This window comes from Podarcis muralis, chromosome 10 (genome assembly GCF_964188315.1).
Source record: "Podarcis muralis chromosome 10, rPodMur119.hap1.1, whole genome shotgun sequence".
In the NCBI taxonomy this organism is placed as follows: domain Eukaryota; kingdom Metazoa; phylum Chordata; class Lepidosauria; order Squamata; family Lacertidae; genus Podarcis; species Podarcis muralis.
Genome location: NC_135664.1, coordinates 25,280,644 through 25,306,036, shown reverse-complemented (window position 1 = coordinate 25,306,036; position 25,393 = coordinate 25,280,644). Strand labels below are relative to the sequence as shown.

The 25,393-nt window shown below is 41.5% G+C and overlaps 1 protein-coding gene across 7 annotated transcripts in view; it reads right to left on the bottom strand.

Annotated features, from left to right (window-relative positions):
- Positions 1–204: 204 nt before the first annotated feature.
- The window catches only part of DOCK4 (dedicator of cytokinesis 4), a 245,305-nt gene continuing 220,116 nt past the window's right edge, over positions 205–25,393 (bottom strand). For 3 of the 7 annotated variants that reach the window (XM_028746677.2, XM_028746680.2, XM_077934639.1), the window contains 15 exons: positions 23,812–23,953; positions 22,590–22,756; positions 20,133–20,219; positions 17,925–18,101; positions 16,746–16,829; positions 15,357–15,476; positions 14,920–15,041; positions 13,383–13,503; positions 10,937–11,018; positions 10,611–10,720; positions 9,543–9,710; positions 7,137–7,209; positions 6,259–6,372; positions 4,437–4,498; positions 205–3,573 (listed from right to left, as the gene is read on the bottom strand). In XM_028746677.2, coding sequence (XP_028602510.2) covers positions 3,148–3,573; positions 4,437–4,498; positions 6,259–6,372; positions 7,137–7,209; positions 9,543–9,710; positions 10,611–10,720; positions 10,937–11,018; positions 13,383–13,503; positions 14,920–15,041; positions 15,357–15,476; positions 16,746–16,829; positions 17,925–18,101; positions 20,133–20,219; positions 22,590–22,756; positions 23,812–23,953 — 2,055 coding nt within the window. In that variant the 3' untranslated portion in view covers positions 205–3,147. The remainder of the gene's footprint in view (positions 3,574–4,436; positions 4,499–6,258; positions 6,373–7,136; positions 7,210–9,542; positions 9,711–10,610; positions 10,721–10,936; positions 11,019–13,382; positions 13,504–14,919; positions 15,042–15,356; positions 15,477–16,745; positions 16,830–17,924; positions 18,102–20,132; positions 20,220–22,589; positions 22,757–23,811; positions 23,954–25,393) is intronic. The other 4 variants (XM_028746682.2, XM_028746683.2, XM_028746679.2 and 1 more) reach the window with 3 other exon arrangements.

Below are 25,393 nucleotides of genomic sequence, written 5' to 3'. Positions count from 1 at the left end.
TAGGACAAAGATCTTTTGTTCCCTAGAGCAACTATGCATTTAATGGCCAATCAAATTATATTCTTTAAAAGCTCCCGGCAAATCTGTGAAAGCTATTATAGAGTTGAGTCGGCTGGGGCAGGGCAGACAAAGGAGACATGATCAACAAAGAGATTGGTTCATTTTTTCTCTCTCCTTTAAAACCAGAAATGAAGTTAGATCAAATACAGGATCTGAAACTTTAATTCCATGGCAAACTAATTTACAAACTCAGCACTCAGCAGAAAACAAATTGTACAATAAAGATCAATCAATTTTATTGTGTATTTACGGTTCTTCAGCAACCAGTATAACCATCTGTAAACAGAAACTACATTAAAAGTTTTGCTGTCAAGCAGACGTCAGTAATACGTGCACATGAGTAAAAATTTTGCTTACTGCCAAGTATGTTTTAAAAACGGACTTGAGGAGCAAATAACACTGATTCAGACTATGCTGAAGGACCAGGCAACACACTGATTCAGTTCTATGTATAAGGTGGGAGAGGGATAAAAGTAGGTCTGTTATCCAGTTTGTGACACTTTATTTAAATTACAATACCTTTTCCTTTTTTTAAAAAAAACCAGCATAAATATGTAAGCTAACAGCTTCAAAATTCTGGTTATGCAGACATGAAAATGTTATGATAAGCGAGAGCTAGTTCAAGAAATCTCAGGACTTCAAAATCAGCAACGTACAAAGCTAAAATTCATATGCTCCTTTTCCAGTTATAAACACTTTTGCTAAACATAGATATTTCAACATATATTAATATATTTTTTCTGACATTCAAAGTTGTAGAGTCAATATGGCAGAATTATTGTTAAAAGCACATATGTACAAATATTTTCCCCCGTGCCCCACCCTTACATAAAGTATTTGGCATAATTATAACAATCTTACTGCATACACAACTGTCTGGTTTTTCTTTTTCACATAGTTGTACTCCTTATTAAAATTAACCAGTTATGTACAAAAATACTCGAACATTTATTATAGAAAACCTCTATAGCTACCATTAACAGCATATACCTGCTGAAGGTTTCGTTGAGGGAATATAAAAAGTGGTCACCATGTTGCAGAGTTAAGCTATCAACAAAGCAAACTGTTAAATCAACACACACACACACACACTTCCCAACAAAACAGGGAGATAACTTTTGAACGGTATGATTGAAAAATACAGGTCATACGTATCGGTTGTCAAACAGGTGTTGCAAACAGTACATAAAATGGGATGGGGAGTGGAGAAGAGATAGAAAAATTGCTTATACAAGGTGATTTAATCTGTGGTCCTAGAACTGGGTACGAAATTTTGAACGGATCTACAGGAGCTTTCGAGTGAAATGCCACCTAGAACGTCATCCGGCAAGAGTAAGGGCACTTCAACACAGAATGTTCTGCAGGGACTTGGGCTGCGATCCGGAATGTCTATTTGCAGACAAGTGTTTCTGTTTTACTTACTGAGGGGTCCGTTTCCCTTTTTCCAGACCACAGTTCCTCACCCTCCTGAGGCTCCCTTCATGTTTTGGGAGTGGAATGTACACAGCAACAGAACGGAAAGGCGGCCCAGCTCTTTCGTTTGGGGAGACTGGAATGTGCCATGCTTTTGGGGGAGTGCAGAGTGTCTCCACTCTGAGCAGTGTCCTTTGCTTGTCAGGACAGATTTCCAAAGGCAATTTCGCAAGTTGCACTTGGGTAGAGATACCGCGATGATTTTAAATGGCACACGTTTGCAATCGCTTGCAGCTGCTTCCTTTTTCATATATAAAATACGCAGAAGCAGGAAAATGTCGAGTCTCCCGCTTCTGTGCATTTTGAATGCCTTTTTGAACAACGTGGCCTGTCACCAATTTTGTCCTCTTTCTACAAGAGGACAGATTGTGGCATGAGAAGCTGCCCTGTCTGGAATGAACATGAGCTTTGGAGGAGTCTACACAGCTGGTTGTCAGGAACTGAGCAAGGGGTGGGGGACTTGTAGGGAAAGGTACCTGCCTTTACCCAGATGTTTTCTAAGTTTTCTGTTATACAGTGCAGTATGCAGTCTGGAGGCTTAAAGGCTGCCAAATGGGCAAGATGGTTGATTGGGAGAAAGAAAGAAAAAATTCACTATTAAAGCCTGAATCCCGATTTATAGTTCTGATGTTTCGCCCACAGTTAATTCTCCCCTGCAATTATTTTTCAGGAACACTTATGTGCACCCAGTTGTTTTCTTTGCATTTACTAATTTTACAGCGCTGACAATGGCCATTTCAGATCACAATGAAAAGGACCCAGTCATTTGAGATACTAGAACACCTCTAAGGTTAGTTCCCTCCTCTGAAAACACACAATTTTTAATGTGCAGGCGAAAATTCTACAACCAGCTGTCCATGGGAATTTTTTTTATCAGCAGCTATATGGAATTATGAAGTAAATTGGAAAATGTAGGCCATGTTGACAGATCATTGCCAAAGTGCTGAAAATGTCATTTTTTAAAAAGTATGAAAATGTATATACATATGCTTTACAAAATGTGCCAAAAGAAAGTAAGTAACCCCAAACAAAGTGTTTTGTTTCATGAACTCAGCAAGAACATCCTCATGATTTTCCAATGCAATTATAAGCACTTGACCCATAATCACTTTTGTTCATGTACATGTATTAATAAACAGGTTCAAAAGTGGTAAGGGAACAGTCTCCAAACTGTTCACAAAAAGTAGAAATGAAACTATCTTGTTACAGGAGCATGCCTTGGTTTTATATATTAAGTTTAAATCATATTATTCCGCATGCTCTAAGAAGTACAGGGAATTACGTTAAAGGAAGTTGTGGAGGGGAATTATACTTTCACTTAAAGTATTTTGGGGGGGAATGAGCTTCAGATTCAAACCGGTATGCATCCATATCTGCTGTACCTAATATTAACGAAATCATTTCAATCCTGTTTCTTGCAATTATCTGGCATTCTAGGTTAGTACTTTTCATCTGCCAAAAATACGCAACATAATATTAAGCAGTTAAAAAAAGAAAAAAGAAAACGACTGGAAAGAATAGTTGTGAAAAATATTAAAGTGCCTATGTTAGATGTGTGGGGGTTTTTTTTTCCACTTAAGTCATTACAAAAAAAATGACCCTTTCTTTAAAAAGTTATAACTGAGACACTTTCCGCGGAAGAGGCCTGGGCCGAGGGACCTGTTCAGTTCTCTTGCTACTGTTTTCCAGATTGTTTGGTCGGACCAGCAGGGGTTTGGGTGGCAGAGCTGGCGGATCCGTAGGGATGGGGATGGAAAGACTGTGAGGTAGCGGGACAGGGCGCCTCAGTGTCCTCTCATAAACGCTGTAAGGTGGCGGAGTCTTGCTCTCTTTTCTCATGGGCTCTTCGGACATGTTGCAGTTAGAAATAGGTACTGGGTGCTCCATGACTTGAGTTTCAAAGCCGGACGTCTCAGACGTGCTACACCGACTGAGGGAGGAGATGCCACTGCTGTAACTTCCAGACAAGACTGGGGAGTTGGAAATGAGTCCCGAGGAATGGTAGTCCACAGGAGATGGAGTAAACGATTGTATTGAACCCTGGGTAAAAAGAAAAGGAATTAGTCCCCCACCACCGCCACCCAAAAAAAAAAAGAAAGAAAGCAAGCAAAGTATTTCTCTGAAGAAAACATGCCAAATTATGGATAAACGTTCCTTCGCAACAAGTTCTGGGTTCCGTGTGATATGGCGCACTGAAATTCTGCAGCTACCAGAAACGCAGGGCAGTTTTCTCATTTTGCACCTTCAAAACCAGAAGCTGAGCAGAGCTCTTGTTTATCACTACGTGCCCATTCGCTAGCAATGCTATAAAAGCCTCTAGAATTTATGGTAGCACTGTGCCCTCTAATGCCAGAAATGAGTACTTTCACGACAAATCTGTAGACTGTAATGCTGAATCTGCTTCCCAGAATTAAACCCTTTGACTTTTCAGATCTCAGAAACAGGCAGTGGCAATACAAGACAGGAGAAGCAATTCTGTATAACAATTGCCACTGCATAAATCTTTCAAGAGAAGTAACAGTTTTTGTAGGCATTGGGTATAAAATAAAAACACATGAGTTGTTCTGTGTTCACTCCAGCTGATGGCCGCTGTCTTCTGAAAGCATAGGACCAACTTGCTGCTACAGACACTGGCACGGTCATATCAATCAATAAATATATGCTTATTTTATTTATTTATTGCCTCATAACCTAACCTCTCTAAGCTGTTTTAATAAAAAGGAAACACGAATGTGCTGGTTTCAAGGGCTAAGCTTTTATGATATGAGTTACCCTCAAAACATTCAGATTCTGAAGGCAATATGCATGTCAGAAGATGTGTCAATATTACAAAGAGAAAAGAAAAGCATGCTATTGTAAACAGGAAGAAACATAAAATCGTTCAAATTCCATTTAGCCACTACCTTCATTGGAGATCTTCCAGCAGGAGAAGGGGAAACTGAGGTTAGGTGTCGAGGTGATGCTGCTAAAAAAAAGGGGAGAATTTAACAGATTTGAGAATTCAGTTGTAATGAGAATAATAATGAAGCTAAAAATGGACATTATATCAAAGCTTACACACATGCATGGACACTATGATAACAATTTGGTGAATTACGTCAGTCTTTGTGGGGGTGATGTTTTTTACTCCCCTATTTTCCCCATTTCGTGCTATTTTTTCCCTTTTTATAGCAGCTTTTATCTTACTGACAGAATGATATAATATGTATTTATTTATGTATAAGTGTTGCTTGATAATAACATTATGATGACCAGTCATTATAGTCCACATTCATCATTTACTTTCCTTTAAAAACAAACCTAGGCTTTGTCCTCAGACCCCCATGGCAGCAACTCCACAATGAAAGGATCTTGCCCCTCACCTCCATTACCATAAAAGTCAGCAACCCACAGTTCTTGGTTTTCGCCTTTGCAGCTCCAGACAGAGAGCAGTGATAGAACTTTTCAACCCAGGGGCTTCTCTGATCTGCAAAAGCCCTCTAAGAACGGAGGAAAACACTTCCTCTTATTTCCCTCTCTCCAGTTGCACTATTGCTCTGGGCCCCTCATAAAATATCTCTCCAGACCGGACGCACCAGGCTATCTCTAATAACAACACAACATAAGCAACACAATTGTGTGTGCGTGTGTGGACAAACAGGTAGTTGAAAAAGAGCAGGCAGCGGCAAGAAATATGGGACCCATTGCGAAAACAAAAACAAAAAACTAGCCTGCAGGCCCTCTGGCAACATCCCTGTGTCCCACCTTCCTAGTCCCTTCCAGGTCCTTGAAAAATAACCTCTTCCCAGTCTGCTTGCCTTGTCCCTCTTCAAGCCATCTATTGCTCTACTGGGCTGGGAATATTTGACTGCTGGCTGCCATGATCTCTTCTGATGGCGGGTTACCTCAGGTGAAACCTGAGCTGAATTTAGCCTGCGGCAGACGATTCCCATGCCTGGTACTAGATAATGTTAATGGAGAAATCTGAGGGCTCCCTTGGACAAAAACCAAGGACACCAGCCAGGAATACCAGAGCAAAACAGCAGCCAGTAGGCTTGGTCTTTATTGAAGACTGTCGCGACAGGACTCCCACCTGCCACAAGGTGGAACAAGATGGAAGCCCCGAAAAAAAGAGCCCCCAAACTTTTATTAGCTGAAAATCCCCATGTTACATCCCCCCAAAAAATACATCACTCATACATCATGGTTACATCATGAAAGGGGAGGTCTGGTGGCAGTAATCTGAGCATCCTGGACCCTGCCCCATGTTTCTCCTTGCCCTCCACCAAACACCCATCAAGTGTAACAAAAAAGATATTTCCATTTCCCTGTTTCCCAGCCAAGTTAATCACACCCTTTTGTCTTCATCTGGGTTTGTTATTTCTGGAATGGCTACCTGTCTGGCACTCAGGTATCAGGATGACAGGGATTATCACTCAGGCAGAGGGGGCTGCTGAGTAGCTGAGCTCACATGTCTATATGAATTTCTGAAGTTTTCCCAGTGAGCCAGTACATAGATACATTTATCTGTGAATTGTTACATTTGGTATTGTGCAGCAAAGGCCCTTTGAATAGGTAGGAAGAAACTGTGATGAAGTGTTTTGTGGGGACAAGTCACAAAAGTGATTGTGCTGATTTTGGTAGTGGGCTGCATGTGCATGATATCTGCTGGAGGGGCAACGCCCCCCCCCCAACCTATACATAAATTCCTGCAACAATAAGAACAGTTGTGACGTATCCACATACCAGTTTGCGTGGGGCGTGGGGGCACAGGGGGAGACATAAGCTTTGCACTCTCTGAAATGTTCCTGGCTTCTTTCCCACTGTCCAGGCTCCAGCTGCTGGGAGTGCTGTTTACAGCTGGATAAAGATGACAAAAATCAGCATTGGTATTCTAAGCCAGTGTTTCCCAACCACTGTTCCGCGGCACACTAGTGTGCCGCGAGATGTTGCCTGGTGTGCCGCGGGAAAAATTAAAAAATTGAAAGATATTTTTTTTTAAAGTCAAATTTACGATTGGGGTGCCGTCACTAGATGACCCCTGTCCAAAGTCAAACGACATATAAGCCAGTTTTTCAAAGTTGGCTACAAATTCTCGATTCAGGCCCCTCGAGTGAATTTACTTAACTAGTTTCTGTAGCCTCCAGGTTAAGGGTTATCCTTCAAGGACAGGGGTTTAGGCCTCTCTTCTGCCTGAATCTACTGAGGAAGCCATTGTTTCACATTTTATTTAGACTCACTATTTCGTCTTAACTGAACACCACTGTGGTATTCAACTGCAATATATATAGTACTGAATGCAAAATTGATTACAATTGTGTATATATCTATTAGGTAGTATCTGAATAAATCATACTTACTAAACCAATAAAAATCAATCCATTAGCTTATAATCATGACTAAGTTACAGTAAGTCCTTTATTTCAATGGGTCTCCTATGAAGATGACTAAATGGGGTGTCACCCATTGTATATATTATATTACACTCTAACGCTACATTGTATATTATTTCTGCTTGACAACTTTTTATTATTGTGCATTGCTTTACTTTTTTCTCGTAAGAGCCACCACAGATATTTTACAGAAAGGTGAGATATGAACGTCAAAATAATTAAAATGCTTACCTTTCTCAGGACCAGACAAATTAGGATCGCTTCGGGGCAAAGCACCATCTCCAATGTGATTGAACAAAATTCTCTAAAAAATCACAACATTTTTATAACAGCATTTTTATTAAACCTTTAGATGTTTTTTTATTAAACCTTTATATGTTTGCAAATATAAAATTAAATTTGGGAATAAATTATCTTTTTTTAAAAAACCCAGACTAAAGCATGATTGATATGGATTTTCTTTAATTAGTCCTAACTAATTAGTTAACTAATTTTCTTTAATTAGTTCTTTAATGAGTCCTAAGAGGACAGATATAAGACAAAAAACAGAGTAATTTAATTTAAATACCGTGTACAAAAACAAAGGTCAGCTCTTTCTGTATTGAAAAACGAGGGATAATTAATCTGCAGAAGGGCTATGAATTGAACAGTGAAAAAATAAGGCATTCCTGAGGCTTGCTTTTTTTAAACCAGTGGAAGCTTAAATGCTTCAGATAACATTCAAATTCAACTGCAGAAACTCTTGAGATCTTAAAAAATATGAAAAGAGCTTCCTTATTTTTTTTGGGGGGGGGGAGGGTCCTGCCTCTACTTAATAAAATATATATCTAATATTATCTGGGCAAATCCTATTCATACAACCATACGTGACTCATGTGTAATACACCATTTTTCTAACCACCCAATGATACTGGGATTTTCTTAAGGACAGTTAGTAAAGAATATATTATATAATAATTACTATATGTCATTAAGAACCTGTTAGCAAAAGTCAACTGGATGAATTTTACAATCTCCTTTGAAAATGATAGTTTGATAATAATGCAGATACAATCATCAGATAAACCATTTAGACCAAGTTTGTGAAGGCAACAAAACAGAGTTTATTCTAGAATATAAAGTAACATCATTTAGTCACTGGTACCTATACAAAAAATCCCAAGGCAGTTCCCACATCTCCCTCCAAGGGCAATTACTGATTATATACAGGAAGTGAGGCAAAGATGTACAAATGAAGTTTGAGTGGAGGTATGCACTTAAATTGAAGACTATAAAGTAGATTTAGATGTTTATATGGAAATAACAGTAGGTCCTGAAAGAGCTAGTGAAAAGGAAGAAAGCACCCATAAGGTCATTGGATGTGAATGCTAAACTACCAGTAATTTCCAATTTACATTGCAAGAGCCTAAATACTGGTTAAGCAAACGCGTCAAAATCAAGGTTAGCAAATGCAACATTTGCAAGAACTTTGGATCTTTTCTGTGGGAAATTATACAGGGACCAGTCAAGGAGCCAAAGTCACTGATAGAATAGCGGAAGCAAACTCATAAGACAAGAACTGCCAGATATCCAAGGCAAACAATACATTCACGAGAACGGAATCGTGGGGTACTTGCGAAGAAAGAGAAGGGAAAAAAGTGTGGCAACTACAATGAAGCTAGAGGAGACAGCAAGAGTATGCAAAGCTTTATCACTAGAAACATCGACATGCAGACACGTCAATTAGAAGATGGAGAATAAGCATGACAAGTCATGACAGCGCAGCCAACAGCCATATTCTCAGAACAGGAAACAATCAGACCGCCTTTCTGACCGGCCAAATGTGATGGCAACTCGGTCTAACAGGCCAGCCTGTGAATTTGTTAAAAATGGGCAAATCTGAGTGGCGGTGGTAAAATATGGAAACAGTTTGACTACAGCCCATGTTGTACCACCATCGCGTCCCATGTTTACTAAATTCACCCCTTACAAAAACGAGGCACGTCGTTACCAAATAATGATTTTGTCCTGGTGTTGTGACATCGGGAAGTACAACAAAAGGCAAGCAGCATGGAAAGGAACCATACAAATGGGCAGATTCCTGATCAGCCACCCTGAGCATGAAGAAAGCTAGAATGATAGACCTGTCACCCAAGTCTGGTCACCGTTGTCAAGTGCTCTTAGTGAGGTTTCTATGGTCTGAAATAAATTACTGTCTGTTCCCCCCCCCCCCCTGAGGCAAATGACCACCTGGATCTCAGTATCCAGTGCTTTCTCTTATGTGGGTAGGTGGACTTAATTCTGAATGTGAGGCTACAGGGGAACTGCTATTGCCTCCAACAATGACTTGGTGAACTGTGACAAAGCAGTATTCCATTTCTCCCACTCCATATCCATCTCTCTAGTGATAGCCCAGAAGTCCCTATTATGGTGATGTTCTATAGCACAGGGCCACCACAAGAAAAGGTCCATATCCATCTCTCTAGTGATAGCCCAGAAGTCCCTATTATGGTGATGTTCTATAGCACAGGGCCACCACAAGAAAAGGTCCTTCTCCTCTTTGATTTAGTTTAAAGAGGTGACAGAGAAAAGGAACTGCTTGAGTCGTTATCTGCATAATGTTTGCATGAGAAATAGGTGTGTGTTTTTTCTACTTACCCTGTTGGGGGCTACACAGGTTGTTGACAGATTGTGAGACTTCCCTGTCAGGTAAGCCTCTGGGTGAGCAGATACTGGGCATATGTGCTCCTCAGGCTCCTTTGGTGAATCTCGGATGCATCGCGGAATAGAGGCCTCATTCCACTTGGCAAAGCAAGGGTTTGCAGACTGGGAGCAAAAATGGTACAGTTCTTTCTTTGTGGCATGCACCAAAAGCCACGTTAACACAAGAACATTTCTCCAGGGGCCCATTTCCTGCCCTGGCTGCTCCAGCGGATGATAGAAAAGTTTAGGCTGATTCAAAAATAACGTTTGCTGTCGCTGAGCAAATGTCAGCTACGATGGCAACCAGCAAGTCATAACAAGACTAGAGGAGATCACGTTATAGAACGACAGAGGAACTATTAAGCAAGAGCTTCCTATTGGAGAAAATGAATTACAAAGACCCAAGGGACGTTCGTTTCTGAAGATCCTTTGAAATGGCAGTAATGTTCTACCAACAGAGCCCAAACTCCACAAATCACAGGGAACCTGTTCCAAGGTTTCCCCAAGTCTCAGCATGAGAACTACGTTGTTAATAGCATGGTGTGGTGATGGAATGGTCTACAGAGGTTTCAAGAAATATGCCAAGGGTAAATGTGATCGTTAAAAAGAATGGCTGTCAATTATAAATAGCATTATGTAAATGGAAAACGGTAGGTACTTTGACCTCATGTTACAAGAAAGGAGTCTGCCCTGCTTTAAATGATAAAACAGTGACACTAAAGGAGAAAACAAAAACAAAACCCCTGGGCTTTCTTCATTCATTCTCTGCTATTCTTCAAGAAAGTGCCATAATGAATCAAGCTAAGAAATTTAGGAGCTGAATTATTACTTACCCTAAAAGTAAACATCTAAGCACTATCATCTGATGATGAAGACCAACAATGCTCAAAAGATCTACTGTATCTTTTGCATGCACAAAAAGTAACTTGTTTGAATTTGGTAGGTAGGTCAATGCTATTTCTGCCCCACAGAAGCCCACCTGAGAGACGACTGCCCTGTCAAGTCACCTTTAGCAATGCCTACCTGTGAAGACTCAGCAGGATTTGGGTAAATGGCACTACAAGGCCTCTCCCTTGGAGACAAACAAGAATTTTCTCTGGAATGTTTAAGCTTGTCAGACAACAGAGGCGAGCCTGGAACAAAAGAGAGACCTGCAGAATCAGTACAGTTCTCCTGACCTTCAGTTTGGTGTATTATTCTGGTGAGGCCGCAATGGACAGAGACTCTACAGTGGCTTGCCTCGCACTGCAGAACTGCAAAATGGCGTGATCCAGAAATGGGTTGCATTAAAATCATTTAGTAGTGCCCAGAAAGCTTCCGTAAGGAACTTTAGGTAATGAAGCACTAACCTCTGGCACTGGATGGAGCAGAGCTGGTCACATTAGGTGAAGCTGAATGAGTGGAACTCAGGCTTGAGGTAGATGGACTTGGCTGGAAATACAAGAGTCACAATATCTCAATGTCCTCATCATGTGACATGATGATAAACAGGTGAACAACAACATGCTCTGATTCATGGTATGGTAGATTATGGAGAGGCTCAACATACAGGATCCAAGGCTTGACTTATTTAACAAAAGATAAATTGGAGCAAATATATGATTGGGTGTTAAGCTGGTGACCGATGGTGCAATCCTGTGCATGTTTACTGAGAAGGTTTCAAAGGGATGTACCCAAATGTACGTGGTTGCAGCTGAAATTCACTTCTCACCCCAAAACCACAACCTCATCTTTTTGCACCGTTTATTGCCTTTACAAACCATACAGTAAACCTAGTAACTTTGTGTGTCAGGATTAACAGTGGGCCTTTTTGTGTGTGATAGGAAGGAACATGGAAAGGCAGCAAACAATCTGAAACATTAACAAATGTACTCAACCTTTAAAGAATATTTTATTTACAGAAAAAATATTCTCATCTTGCACTTGCCACCCTAAATAAAACTAGTAAATTGGTCCACAATAAAATACTAAAAATGAAAAAAATGTGTTTTGGAATGTTATTCATAGAAAATTATTTCTGGTTGCTAAACTGATGACCCTTGGGGTCCTTTCCAACTCTATGATCCCTTTGTTCTGCCCATCCCACTTCTCCAAGGGGTACAGCCCTTATCCGGGTTTAGTTTCCTTTGAAAGTTCACTGGAGACTTGTGGCCTAGTTAAATATTTGAATTTATTTACCAAATACTGTACACAGGTTGAGTACAAGTGATGCACAGCTTCAACACTCAAACATCCGAAACTTCACTACTTCCACATCAGATATCCAGAAAAAAAGCAGCTGGCACACCAAAATGCTGCTAGGTTACAGGGTCCATAAACTAGGGGTGTGCAAAAGTTGTGGATGGATTCTGAATCATGAACTGACATGATTTGAGGATTGCCCAAGTGAGAGAGAGATCCCTGAACCAAAGGGGGGTTCTTTGAAGCATTTTGGAGAGTCAGATTTATTTTTTTATTTTAAATAAGATGAACAGCGTTCCTCTAAAAACTGAAACGTCTCTCCTAATATTTACAGTACAAGGAAAACGCCCGGGTGGAGAGAGGGATACGACCTCTTTTGTGACTGATCTATTTTGAAGGAATTGTTAACCAAGGTTCTCCAATTACCGTGTTTTGGGAAGGGGTGTTGATGTAATGGATCGTGTCTGTGCCAGCTTTGCATTTATCTTAATACATTTATCTGTATCAAGAACTAACGGCTTAAAAAATAGATCCTGTTGAAATACATCACTAGAATATCCTGAGCTATCAACACTCCTTTGTCAGCTCCAAGACTCTGTCCAGGTATTGCCTCAGCATAATTACAGAAATCTGATAGGAAACCTATAAGAATATCTTCTCTTAAAAGTAGAATATGAGGGTAAATAATCTACAAAGAGACCCGGCACTATGTGTGACAATATTTTAAATGGCTGTGCAGTTTGTTGTCATGGAGCAACATGGCTTATCAGCCACTCTCCCCACCCTCAATGAAGAGAGTAAAGGTAAAGGGACCCCTGACCATTAGGTCCAGTCACGGACGACGCTGGGTTGCGGCGCTCATCTCGCTTTACTAGCGGGTCATGTGGCCATCATGACTAAGCCGCTTCTGGTGAACCAGAGCAGCGCACGGAAACGTTGTTTACCTTCCCACCGGAGCGGTACCTATTTATCTACTTGCACTTTGATGTGCTTTCGAACTGCTAGGTTGGCAGGATCAGGGACCGAGCAACAGGAGCTCACCTGGTCGCGGGGATTCGAACCGCCAACCTTCTGATCAGCAAGCCCTAGGCTCTGTGGTTTAACCCACAGTGCCACCCGTATCCCACAATGAAGAGAGTACAGTAAGACAAAACCTTGATGCTAATATATTTAAGATCCTCTTCTTGAATATGGAGTCTGCATGACAAAGGGCAGATGGAGACTCAACCTTGTGGGCTTCACCGTTAAGTGAAGAACAGCTTTTCTCGGGAGATTTGCCAAAGGCAGAGCTAGAGCTTCCCTCCCAGCACTTACTGAATGATTAGTCTTTGTTTGTCAGGATTATAAAATAAAAAGGGTATTTTAAACAAACAAACAAACAAACATATTGCAATGGGGATTGATTGTTTCAAGTTTTATTTCTAATCCTGAGCTGATCAAATTGGATGTGTAAGAAGTGCAAATAAAAATAATGAAATAAATCTCGCAGTGTCCTCAGCATCTGCTGTTTCCCTCCGTACCGCTTCAAAATAGTACCCCCCACCTCCCAAAACTAAAAAAGTCCTCAGAAAGATATAAACTTAGCCAGTTTTAGATGAAGGGAACATTTTGTACCTGCATGTTGAAAACTTCATCGGAGCTTTCAGACTGTCCAGTTATATTGCTGACCTCTGCAGAGGCTTGAGAGGACAATGATGAGGAAGAGTATCTGTTGACAGCTGGGTAACTTAAGGGGCTGTTACAAAGAAGAAAACAAGTTTTCATCCACTTTGATCCTTTATCAGTTTGTCATATAGCACGCACACACACACACACACACACACACACACACACACACATCATACAACTAAGTCACACAACACCCCCCAAAAAAAATCCTGGAAACTGTAGGAATTAAAGGTGCTAGGAATTGCAGCTCTGTGAGGGGTGAACTGCAACTCGCATGATACTTTGAAGGAAGCCATGTGCTTTAAATATACGGTGTGTACTCAGCCAACGTGTCAGCACTCAAGACTGCTTTTCTACATGTTGGTATTGGACATTAATGTGGATCCACATACAGTGGTACCTCGGGTTACATACACTTCAGGTTACAGACTCCGCTAACCCAGAAATAGTACCTCAGGTTAAGAACTTTGCTTCAGGATGAGAACAGAAATTGTGCTCCAGCGGCACGGCAGCAGCAGGAAGCCCCATTAGCTAAAGTGGTGCTTCAGGTTAAGAACAGTTTCAGGTTAAGAACGGACCTCCAGAATGAATTAAGTACTTACTCCGAGGTACCAGTGTATTCTTTAGGATGGTTTTTAAAAAACACAAAAAACCACAACTGACCATGAGAATGTTGTGGGTCAATAACAGCAGCTCATCCTACAGCAGAGAAAGGAGGGAACCTAGGAGGAGTTTGGATTTGATATCCCGCTTTAGCACTACCCGAAGGAGTCTCAAAGCGGCTATCATTCTCCTTTCCCTTCCTCCCCCACAACAAACACTCTGTGAGGTGAATGGGGCTGAGAAACTTCAAAGAAGTGTGACTGGCCCAAGGTCACCCAGCAGCTGCATGTGGAGGAGCAGAGATGCGAACCCGCTTCCACAGATTACGAGTCTATCGCTCTTAACCACTACACCACACTGGCTCTCCAGGTGTTGTTGGAGTACAGTTCCCATAATCCCTAGCCACTGGCAATCCTGCCTGGGCCTGGTGGACTCCAAGAGGACCTGGGAGGCCTTCAGGTTCCCCATCCGTATCATAGAGCAGGGTTTCTCAAACTTAGGTCTCCAGCTGTTTTTAGACTACAACTGCCATCATCCCTGACCACTGGTCCTGCCGGCTAGGGATAATGAGGGTTGTAGTCCAAAAACAGTTGGAAACCCTGCCCTAGAGTGTTGCAAAGCTGTAAGACTAATGGGATTAACCGATTTGTGCCCTAAAACAGTTTCTCCCTTACTTCAAGCATTCTGCCCTCCATTACAAATGCCTGCCCAACTTTATTTTTATGAATACCTTTAAATGAAGGAATCACTATAACCTCCCTTGGCAGCTGGTGTTATTATTTTTTTCTATTTCAGGGTTGTCCAACTTTGGTGAGAATTGGTCCGGTTATATAAATATGTACAAATATTGGAAACACGGAACTTCACTTTTTCAACTTACCTGCGTCTGGGAATCACTCTGACACCGTCTGGACTCATAGAAACTGGGATTGAATTTCTAGAGATGCGGGGACTTCCATTCGGAAAGTGAATTGGACTGGCCTGGATGCATGCAGCAAATTCCTAAGTATACATTTAAATTTAAAATATTAGGGACCAGGATAATTTTTTTTAAGGGCATACTTTGCTGTTTTGAAGACAACTTTTATATATGGCAAGTATCTTGTAAAAAAAGAATATATAAACTATAAACTAAGGAAATTAGATTTTTCTTTTTTAATGCCCCCCCTCCACAGTATGCATTTTTCTTTGAAACAGGAAGATATAAATCACAGTGATGCAATATAGGCCTACAACCAGAAGATGTCACTGTCTGTTGCTTAATAAATATACTGACTATGTACAACCTAAGGGCCTTTCATCATGAATTGCACATACCTGTATTCCCAAACTTGATTTCATCACAAAGAACTGATCCACTAGTTTTTTATGTAAAGGTCTCATATCTTGAGGGACAAACTTCTCATGCACAGCTAAGCCAAATTCCAGAATCTGGGCCTTCACACAACAAAGGGAGAATTATTAGTTGTCTTCATATGTATCTTTGCTATGACAGCAATTTCTAATCATGTACAATATCGTCAGATCTTGGGTGAGCACCTCCTTCCCCCAGCCACGGTATTCCAGCACGACAATGACCCAAAACAAACAGCCAAGGCAACAAAGGAGTGGCTCAAGAAGAAGCACATTAAGGTCCTGGAGTGGCCTATCCAGTCTCCAGACCTTAATCCCATTGAAAATCTGTGGAGGGAGCTGAAGGTTTGAGTAGCTACACATCAGCCTCGAAATCTTACTGACTTGGAGAGGATCTGCAAAGAGGAGTGGGACAAAATACCTCCTGAGATGTGTGCAAACCTGGTGGCCACCTACAAGAAACGTCTGACCTCTGTAATTGCCAACAAGGGTTTTGCTAAGTCATCTTTCGCAAAGGGATCAAATACTTATTTCACTCATTATAATGCACACCAATCTCTGACTTTTGTTTTCTGGGTTTCTGGGGTTTTCCCTGTTGTTATTCTGTCTCTCACAAAAAGTTAATCAAAAAGAGAAGCAAAAACTCCTGTTTCCTTCTCATGACTACGCTGGAGGAAGTCACTGGGACTTGCTCCCATCGCAATAAACTATGGCTTATGCCCAAACCAGTTCACTGTTGGATATGAAAGAACATAGTTCTGCATACATAGATCTTTGCCACTACGCCAAGAGCAATCCTTGTGGGCTGCTGGAGCCAGCTGTAAGCATACGGCATACATTTCAAAAGCTATTCCAAGAAATTAAACCCCGCTGGAAATATGGATATTTAAAGGGCAGTGAACTGCAAAAGACATAGCTGCTAGTCTGCATAATTCATCTCCAGTTTTAAGGAGACTCAGAATTAAAGTAATCTTAAGATTTTAAAAAAAACCACCCTTGTTTTTGATCCCCTTCATTCCCCGTTTTAAGCCAGATGGAATCCTTCCTACAGTACATTTCAAGCAGCATATTATTAAAATATATGCAGACAGTCACGTGGCAAAGTTCTGCCTGTCACCCACTCTTCAGTTGAGGCTGCTCTGCCGAAAACAAGAGAAATAGCAGTTTTAAAAGATCAGAGGGATGATGTTAACAACACTTAGCTTGCTCACTCGCCCTTAGCATTGCCATCTGAACATCAGTTCTACAAATCCCAGAGCCCTCTGAAAAGCAGAATGTTGCCTTGTTGTGCTTTTTCCTGAGTTCATGTCAATTTCAACAGACAGCACATGGCTTGCTTGGGTTCCCCTTTACCTGCTCAAGCATAAGTTCCCTCAAGCACGCGATCTTCTCTCCATCCTCTGGGTGGTTCAAGATATATTCCTTCACAAAGAATGCCTGAGCAGAATATAATTGTAGCACAGGGTCTACATGTTAGTTCAAAGTACATCGTGTTTACAAGAGTTTCCATCCAAACCCAGTCCTCCTGACAGCAGCCTGCCATCTCCTTAAACTGCATTTCAGCTCAAAAGAGCAATGCCAGTTCACGGTCCGTTCATTTCAACGGTAATACATGTTTGCAAGGTATTATTGTTCCCGTGTTGTGACTCACCCATTTTTACATCTAACGGTGCATAAGCAGCTGCCTGTCACCCTAAACCAAGGTTCTCTGATGAACATTGCCTTAATAAAATGTGCCAATTTCCATTCCATGTTAATCAGCATGTCTGCAAAACCAAGGAAGGGTCCTGCAGCGCTGTAAAGTTGAACACATTTATTATGGCACAAGGTTTTGTGGTTTTAATAAATTGCTGGTAACTGTCATATGGGTTGCATCCAACTGAGTTTTTCTTAGAGCAGGCACATTGAATTTAATGGTCTTGATGTATCTATTTATTTCAATAGGACTTCTCTGAGTATGACTGTTTATCTAGATCAGGGGTAGGCAACCTAAGGCCCGTGGGCCGAATACGGCCCAATCACCTTCTTAATCCAGCCCATGGACGGTCTGGAAATCAGCGTGTTTTTACATGAGTAGAATGTGTCCTTTTATTTAAAATGCATCTCTGGGTTATTTGTGGGGCATAGGAATTCATTCAATTCCCCCCCCCCCCAAAAAAAAATATAAAATGCATCTCTGGCTTATTTGTGGGGCATAGGAATTCATTCAATCCCCCCCCCCCAAAAAAAATATAGTCTGGCTCACCACATGGTCTGAGGGATGATGGACCAGCCCACAGGTGAAAAATGTTGCTGACCCCTGATTTAGATACAGTCCTCAAGTACTGGGATTGTATCTGGGAAGAAGGGCTGGATAAAATGGTGATAAATGCTATCTCAGCCTACATAGTCAATCCGATTTCTAAACAGTCCCAATTAGTGTGACAGATAGGATTAAGTTAAATATTATTATATAGCTAAGTAAGGTGGAGCAGAGGGGTTTTAAATAAGAATACACCTTAACCCCCAGCACTTTAGGTAAGAAGGACGTACCTCTTGGTACCTGGTGACTCCACCGTTCACCGCTGCATCAATGACCCCATTCAAACACATCGTGAGGGGGTTGATGTTCTGCATCTGTCGAGTCTGACACTGACTGATCAGTGTCCTCAGCTGTTGGTTTTTATTTTCCAGCACTTCAATAGCATTCTCCAAGGGGCTCATTTCCACCTGAAAACCATCAACAGCAATGCATCTGCTTATTTGACACAGACTTAGCAGCTCCTTTGCAACTGCCGACAGCTTTGACAACCTCATCTCTGATGTGCTATTCTGACTGAAGAGAAATTAAGCACCACCCCACTTCCAATGATGTTCTGGAAAGCTTGAAGATATGTAGAGTGAAATCTGTGACCAAACTTACAAGAGGTGTTAAAGCTACATAGTGCTATTTATTTAGCCCTGCACCTCAGCTAAAAGCAGCATGGAAGAGATATCATAACTATACATGCCATGTATTTGTTGTAGTGGTTTAGAACTAAATCTTTATACGCAATGACTATAGCTATAATATTTATATATTTACATTTCTGTTAAATGCACTTGGTTAATGTTTATTCACATTCAGAAATAATTATATAACAATCTCTTTATTTCTCCCTCTCTCTGTCTCTTTCATGGGATGAGCTTCTATCCAGTTTTAGCAGTTCCCAGGATATGGTCCCAGAGCATTGTGTACCCAAGGCAGATATGACCACCATTTTGCTTAAATTAAGCAGATCTGATCAGTGCCTACATGGGAGACCACATTTATGTCATTTTGGGTTTGATGGGTGAAGAGGAGTGGAATATAAATGGAAGAAAAGAAATAATTTCTGCACTCAGTTCGTTCACTCCCCACCCCCAAATACCATACCATACCATTTCATTTGCTATTTGTTATTATCTAACTAATTTAATTTACAACAGTGCCAGAGAGGGATGGTCAACTAGATAGGAGGGATAATTTTATTTGGCCAGCAAATAAACCAATCTAATTTGCACTGAGTGGATTAATACACAGACTGGAAAGTACTTTTCTGTTTGTAAGACTTGGGTTTTTTCTTTTAAAATTATGCTAAAAAGTGGGGGTTGTCTTATACATGGATAGTGCATAGGGTAGACATTTAATTGGTTGCTACCATGGCAGTCAGCGACTATTGGGTGTGGTATTGGATCCTGCATCAAAGGCTGGTGTTGATTGGCTGATGTTGTGGCAATTTGCAGCTTCTGGTAGCAAGGGGTCAGAGAAGCGAATTTAGCACTGCATGCAGGAGAGCGATTTGGGGGGGGGGGACCCAAAAAAGCTCAACAACCCTGTGCAACCCCCTCAAAAATCTCAACAACTCTGAGGCCTCCCCCCCCCCCATTTTCTTAAATTTGAGTTCCCAAATATAGGGGGTGTCATATACATGGGGGCGTCTTATACACAGAAAAATACGGTAATTGTTCTTCAGATTTTCCTCTTTGAATTGTTGTCACATAGTTCTTTGCTCACAAATGTGCCTAAAGCATATTTTCTTTGAGATAAAACACATTTGCACTGATAAAAAATATGCATCTACTTATCCTGTGAGGAATAATAATAATAATAATAATAATAATAATAATAATAATAAACCTTTATTGTCACTACACCACCTGTGTGCAGTGAAATTAAACGAGCCCCCCCCCCAATACATTCAGTCTTGTTCCCGCTCTGTGTGCTTGTCAGAAGTCAATTACACCACTATATTTTCCCATTCAGCAGGAAAAAACTGTTCTTTAACCTGTTGGTGCGGCTGACTATACTTCTGTATCTCCTGCCTGAAGGTAGGAGATTAAAGAAGTGCTGGCCAGGGGGTGAGTCATCCCTAAGAATTTTCCTCACTCTCCTGAGGGAACGGTCTCCCACGATGCCATCTAGCAAACTCAGAGGACAGCCCATGATGTCATGTGCTGTATTCACCACCCTCTGTAAGGACTTCCTGTCCGTGGCTGTCAAACCAGCATACCACACTGTTATACAGTATGAAAGGACACTTTCTATTGTGGCCCGGCAGAAGGAGATCATCAATACCGATGAAAGTAACTTGCTTTTTAAATAATAAATAAATCACAGATGAATATAGAAACCGGACAGAATTAACACGTACAAAATTCGCATGGAGGGGCTACAGACTGATACATCTATCACTATGGTCAGGACCCAAAATGACGAGGTTAAATTCAATCCATACTCACTACTTCGCGTTTCTCCACTTCAAACCAACGTGAAATCCCAGGCAAGCTCTGCACCAAGATCAGTGTGGTTCTCTCCACCCACAAACTCTGAAACAAAGGAACATTAATTACACAGCAGCCCAAATTCCTTACCCGCTATTCTGGAGTGGGTGTGGGTGGAGGACAGGTGCTACGCTACCCAGCCTGGACCTAAATCTGCTGGTCTCTGCTGCCAGCAGAGGAGCCCCGCCAACAAGGGGCACTCCAAAGCATCAGCCCAAGTGGTGGGCAGTAGAGACCATGGGTGGTTCCCCTACCAGAAACAGCCAGCAGAACCCTCCACCCCACCCCAAAAAATGGGTTGGGGAAGTACAGGGCTGGGCCAGCACAGGATCTGCTGGATCCTGAAGTAGATCTGCTACCACAGCACATGATGGCAGTGGGCCTGATTCAGACCTCTCTATTGCACCCAGTCTGGAAGGTGACATAGCATTTCCCCCTTGGCCCTTCCTTTCTACCTGTGCAGCATGAATAGAAAAGAATGCGGGTGGTGCTGTGGGTTAAACCGCAGAGCCTAGGACTTGCCGATCAGAAGGTTGGCAGTTCGAATCCCCGCGACGAGGTGAGCTCCCATTGCTCAGTCCCTGCTCCTGCCAACCTAGCAGTTCGAAAGCACGTCAAAGTGCAAGTAGATAAACAGGTACCGCCCCGGCGGGAACGTAAATGGCATTTCTGTGCGCTGCTCTGGTTCGCCAGAAGCGGCTTGGTCATGCTGGCCACATGACCTGGAAGATGTACGCCGGCTCCCTCGGGCGAGATGAGCGCTGCAACCCCAGAGTCAATCACAACTGGACCTAATGGTCAGGGGTCCCTTTACCTTTACTTTACATCAGTGACTCCATTAAACTCTGTCACCGCTAGCCAGGGGATTGGGTTTTTCTCTTATTAATCAGACTGCTTCCATTAGCAGCACTAATCCCATTCAGGGGTGGCTCTCCTTTTACTGAATTTGTTGCCACTTCACGCCATATTAGTTTCCCATCCACAGGTCAGCCGACATATATACAGAAACTAACACCCTAAAATCCTCTACAATTTAGGTCCAACCATAAGACAAACGGAAGAATGTGCATGGCTCTTTTCAAGTTTATCTAGGCAAATATTGCGACAGGAGCTTTGCTGAGACATGGTATAGGAAAGGGGAATAAAACAAGGTTCTTGCTTCTTATACTAAGGGGAGGAGAATGTGAAGAGTATTGAACTAGAGCCTGGGGAAACAGGGGTTAAATCCCCACTCAGCCCTGGAAATTGGTCAGGAGTGAAAATCCTCATTTGGCCACGAAGCTGACTGGGTGATCTTAGGCCAGTCACCAAATCTTAGTCTAACCTTCCTCACAGGATTGACATGGAGCTGAAGTTAGAATATAAATGCAAAAATAAATTGATAATAGTCCCCCCCCCCCAGAAGTATGTAGGAAGAGAAAATATTCAGCCAATGTTATCTGGCCTGCATTTATTTATTTCATAAAATTTTATATATTGTTTGACTGTAAACAGTAAACAAAAAAGAACCCTCAAAGCAGTTTATAGAAAGTTATCCTCGGCTTCACATCAGTAATTGATGCAAACCAAAAAATATAATGGGAAGCTTATATTTATGTGTGAAAATTCTCACACCGGATACAATGCAGGGAGAAAAAAGTTCTGTATACCAAGGAGGCTTTGAATTTGAACACATACACACACACATAGGGGGCATTTCAAAAGGCAACTGTTGGGGTTTTTAAAAGCCACATGCAAGATGTCCATAAACACTAATTTCAGAAAAGCCTACAACTATCATTTTTTCTTTCATCCACAATCAACCTACGAGTCATCCTCGTCCCTCCACCACTGCTTTTCTCCTAATAGCCAACCCATCCCTGCCAATGGAACATCAAATTTCAGGGAAAATTGGATAATAATAACAACCAGAGATCCACAGACCAAAATGAAAAGAAAGAAAAAGAGGAAAGAGCAGAAGGAGGAAATAAAACAAATGGAACCCCAGCCATACAAAGATGAAATCAATTGTTGTACATTTTCCAATAAACTAACGGTTTTGATAAACTTGAAATAGCTCAAGGAATCCCTGCCAAATATTTTGAAACTTTTCCAGAGTTTCTAAATAGGTTATTCTCTCTTTTGCAGCTATGTCAATTAGACGTAAATCTCCAGGCCTCACTGCCTTCAAGAACAGCAGGATTAATAATCTGGTGACAATTGCTGCACAGTACAAACCATTCTTTCTGATATTTGTTTAGCCTCATATGTGTGGTATGTACTCTGGAAGTACGTGGGCAGAGTATGAATTAAATGGCCTATGTAGCACCATGAGAATTGGGGCCAACGCTTCATTCCAGAAAGGCGGTAGGAAGTAAAAACAACCTGAGCATGCCCAACCAATTAAAATCAATCAGAACTGAGGAACCCTCATACCTTGAATTCATTGTCCTTGTCTTTGGTCCCTTTGTGGAATGGCCTATCATATCGGAATCGCCAGATGTGATTCACTTTATAAAAACTTTTGATGTTATCTGGAATGCCTTCTCTTTGCAGCACTTCCTGGCTTTCTGGAATTGGTGTCACGGCATAAATTTGCAGGTCTATGTGGAACGTGTTAAGGTCAAAGCCAACTTTCCAACCAGCAACGCTAAACAGATGACCCTTTTCACAAGAAGGAAGGACTCTATTGTACAAAGGTTTGTACAAACAATACGTATTTGCCATTTGAAAACAAAATATAAACGTTGAGCCCTTATTATGACATCAGAAGCTTCCACCGCAAGCCGTCACCCACTTTCCATTTCAAAATTTACTTAATGACAGTGGAGAATGCTCACAATGGAAACATTTGCAATGAGCCCTAGTGTTTTGTGGTCATCAGGAAGCACAGGAAATATAATTCCCATGGTTTTTGTTTAAAACCCCACCCAGATTCATGAAATGGATAATGATATCAGTGGAATCAAGTGTGACTTCCTGTTAATAAAGAATTATAGGAATCCCACGATTCTTCGCAGTCTAGTGCACAAGCAACATAATGAAAAAACAGATATTCATAGCTGTGAGTATTCTAGTTTGCAAAAGCTTAGATAGGGTCCACAAACAGCGGCACCATGGAATTTTAAATATAACACCACAACTGGGACAACAAAATGGTGCCATGTGGAGTGCTTCTCTCCAGCGTCTCAGTCAACCAGACACAACTTCTTTCAGGATATGCTATTCCATTCCCCTTCCCCAAAATATAATTATGCAGCCACTGAGCATGTTTGGTCCCATCAGGCTATGGGACGGCTGCCCCCTTAGTTTTGCGCTCCTAAATACCTCTCTCTTGTTTTTCTGTCTTGCTCTGTCTTAGCAATATGGTCATCATAACTAAAAGAAAAAATGTTCATTTCAGCTTCACCAATGCTAACAGTGGTTTTCCTTTGATTACACCAAGGGGTAAGGGGAGCATGCATGCTAATAATGAACAGGTGATCTAACTGCTAGTATATGTGATTTCATTATTTCCATACTTTTGTCAGAAAAAGGCATCCTTTGCACCGGCACTGCTGAAGTGGGCTTTTGGAGGAATTTCATTCATTTCAACCATGCTACAGGTGAAACTGTGTGCATTAAGGCAGGCATACTGTACTGTCAACTGAGTGGATACACTGTGCTTCTGCTTGAAAGATGGTTTCATCGGGTTGATTGGCATGTTGCATAGCAATGGCATGTGGAAACTCGTTCAGCATCCGCTGTTGAAAAGCCTCCAAACGCTCATAGTCATGCCCTCGGCAAACAAATTCTTTGTTCTGGGAGGAATAAAAGCAAAGTAAGTTCCACGAAAACAGCAACAACAAAAAAGAGGCTACCATTAGCCAGTAAGATAATTCACAAAGGTGTTTCCTCCCCCACCCCGCCCCCAATCCAAATTAGAAATAAAAAACACTGAAAGCATTTTCACTGTCATAGTCAAGAAGCTTTGTAATTCCCCTTATTCCATTCCCTTTTTGTCAGACTGTGTGTAGTTTTGGTTACTACATGTAATCACACCTTTTGCACCATGTGATATTCTTCGTGATCGTTGCATAAGAGAACAGTTCTTAAAAATAAAGATGGTTTTAAGAAGAGAGTGATCTTATTTCCAAACACATAATTTTGCAAAAGAAAGCATAAAAACCGGCAACAAACTATAAAGATGAAAATATCCAGCGGTGCTGTAGAACTGGGGAAGGGATGTAGCTCACTGGCAAAGCATCTGTTTTGCATGCAGAACGTCCCAGGGTTTAACCCCCAGCAACTCCAGGTAGGGCAGGGAATGTTCCATGTCTGAAATCCTGGACAGCTGCTGCAGGTCAGTATAGTCAATTCTGACCAATGGGCTAACTCGGTATACGGCAGCTCCATATATTCCTAAGAGGACTCTTGTTCTTGGAATGATCTCAGTGCATTTGCAGCTTATTTCTCAAGAGTGCCTTGATTTCCGAACTCCTTCCAAGCCTAACTTGCTTTCCCTCTTTTCAATTGTTTTCCATCTCTTTACCATCGAAATGAAGCAAAACAAAGAAACTCTGTTTTGTAGGTACTGCAAACCCCTCGAGAAAGAGCCGTAAGAAGATAGGAATGCATCTGGGTTAGTTTTCAAGACTAAAAATAACCTCTTAGAGCACTGTGGATATTTTATCTCGTTTTCATTGTAGACTGCTGTTCATGTTTCTAAACTATAAAGGCAAGCCAGACCAGTCGTGTATCCCTTATGGGAAATGTATCTTATTTTTCTTTATCAGGGCCTTTACTCAAAGTGCAAAAAAAGCCCCTCACAAACTGCACAAAGTAAACAACAGGAGCAACAGCAACAATTATTTTTACTCCACCCATCTGACTGGGTTGCACCAGCCACTCTGGGCAGTTTCTGACATATATAAAAACAAAATAAGACACAAAACATTAAAAAGCTTCCCTATAGCAGGCTGCCTTCAGATGTCTTCTAAAGGTTATATAGTTACTCATCTCCTTTACAGTAAGGCAATGCATTGGGTTTTAAGGATAGGAAGAGGTCGCCACTACTGAGCAGTGATCTGAAGTTACGGGGGGAAGCTCCCCATGTCTTTGAAGGCAAAACATATGGGGCAGCAGTGGCGGCACCAAAGGCAGGAGATGGACATATCTACACGGTGCTAAGTCCACAATGGGTTTTCCTAGGTAGTCAGTGGCTGTGCATCTGCCGTGCTAAATTCAGCAATCCCCTTGCT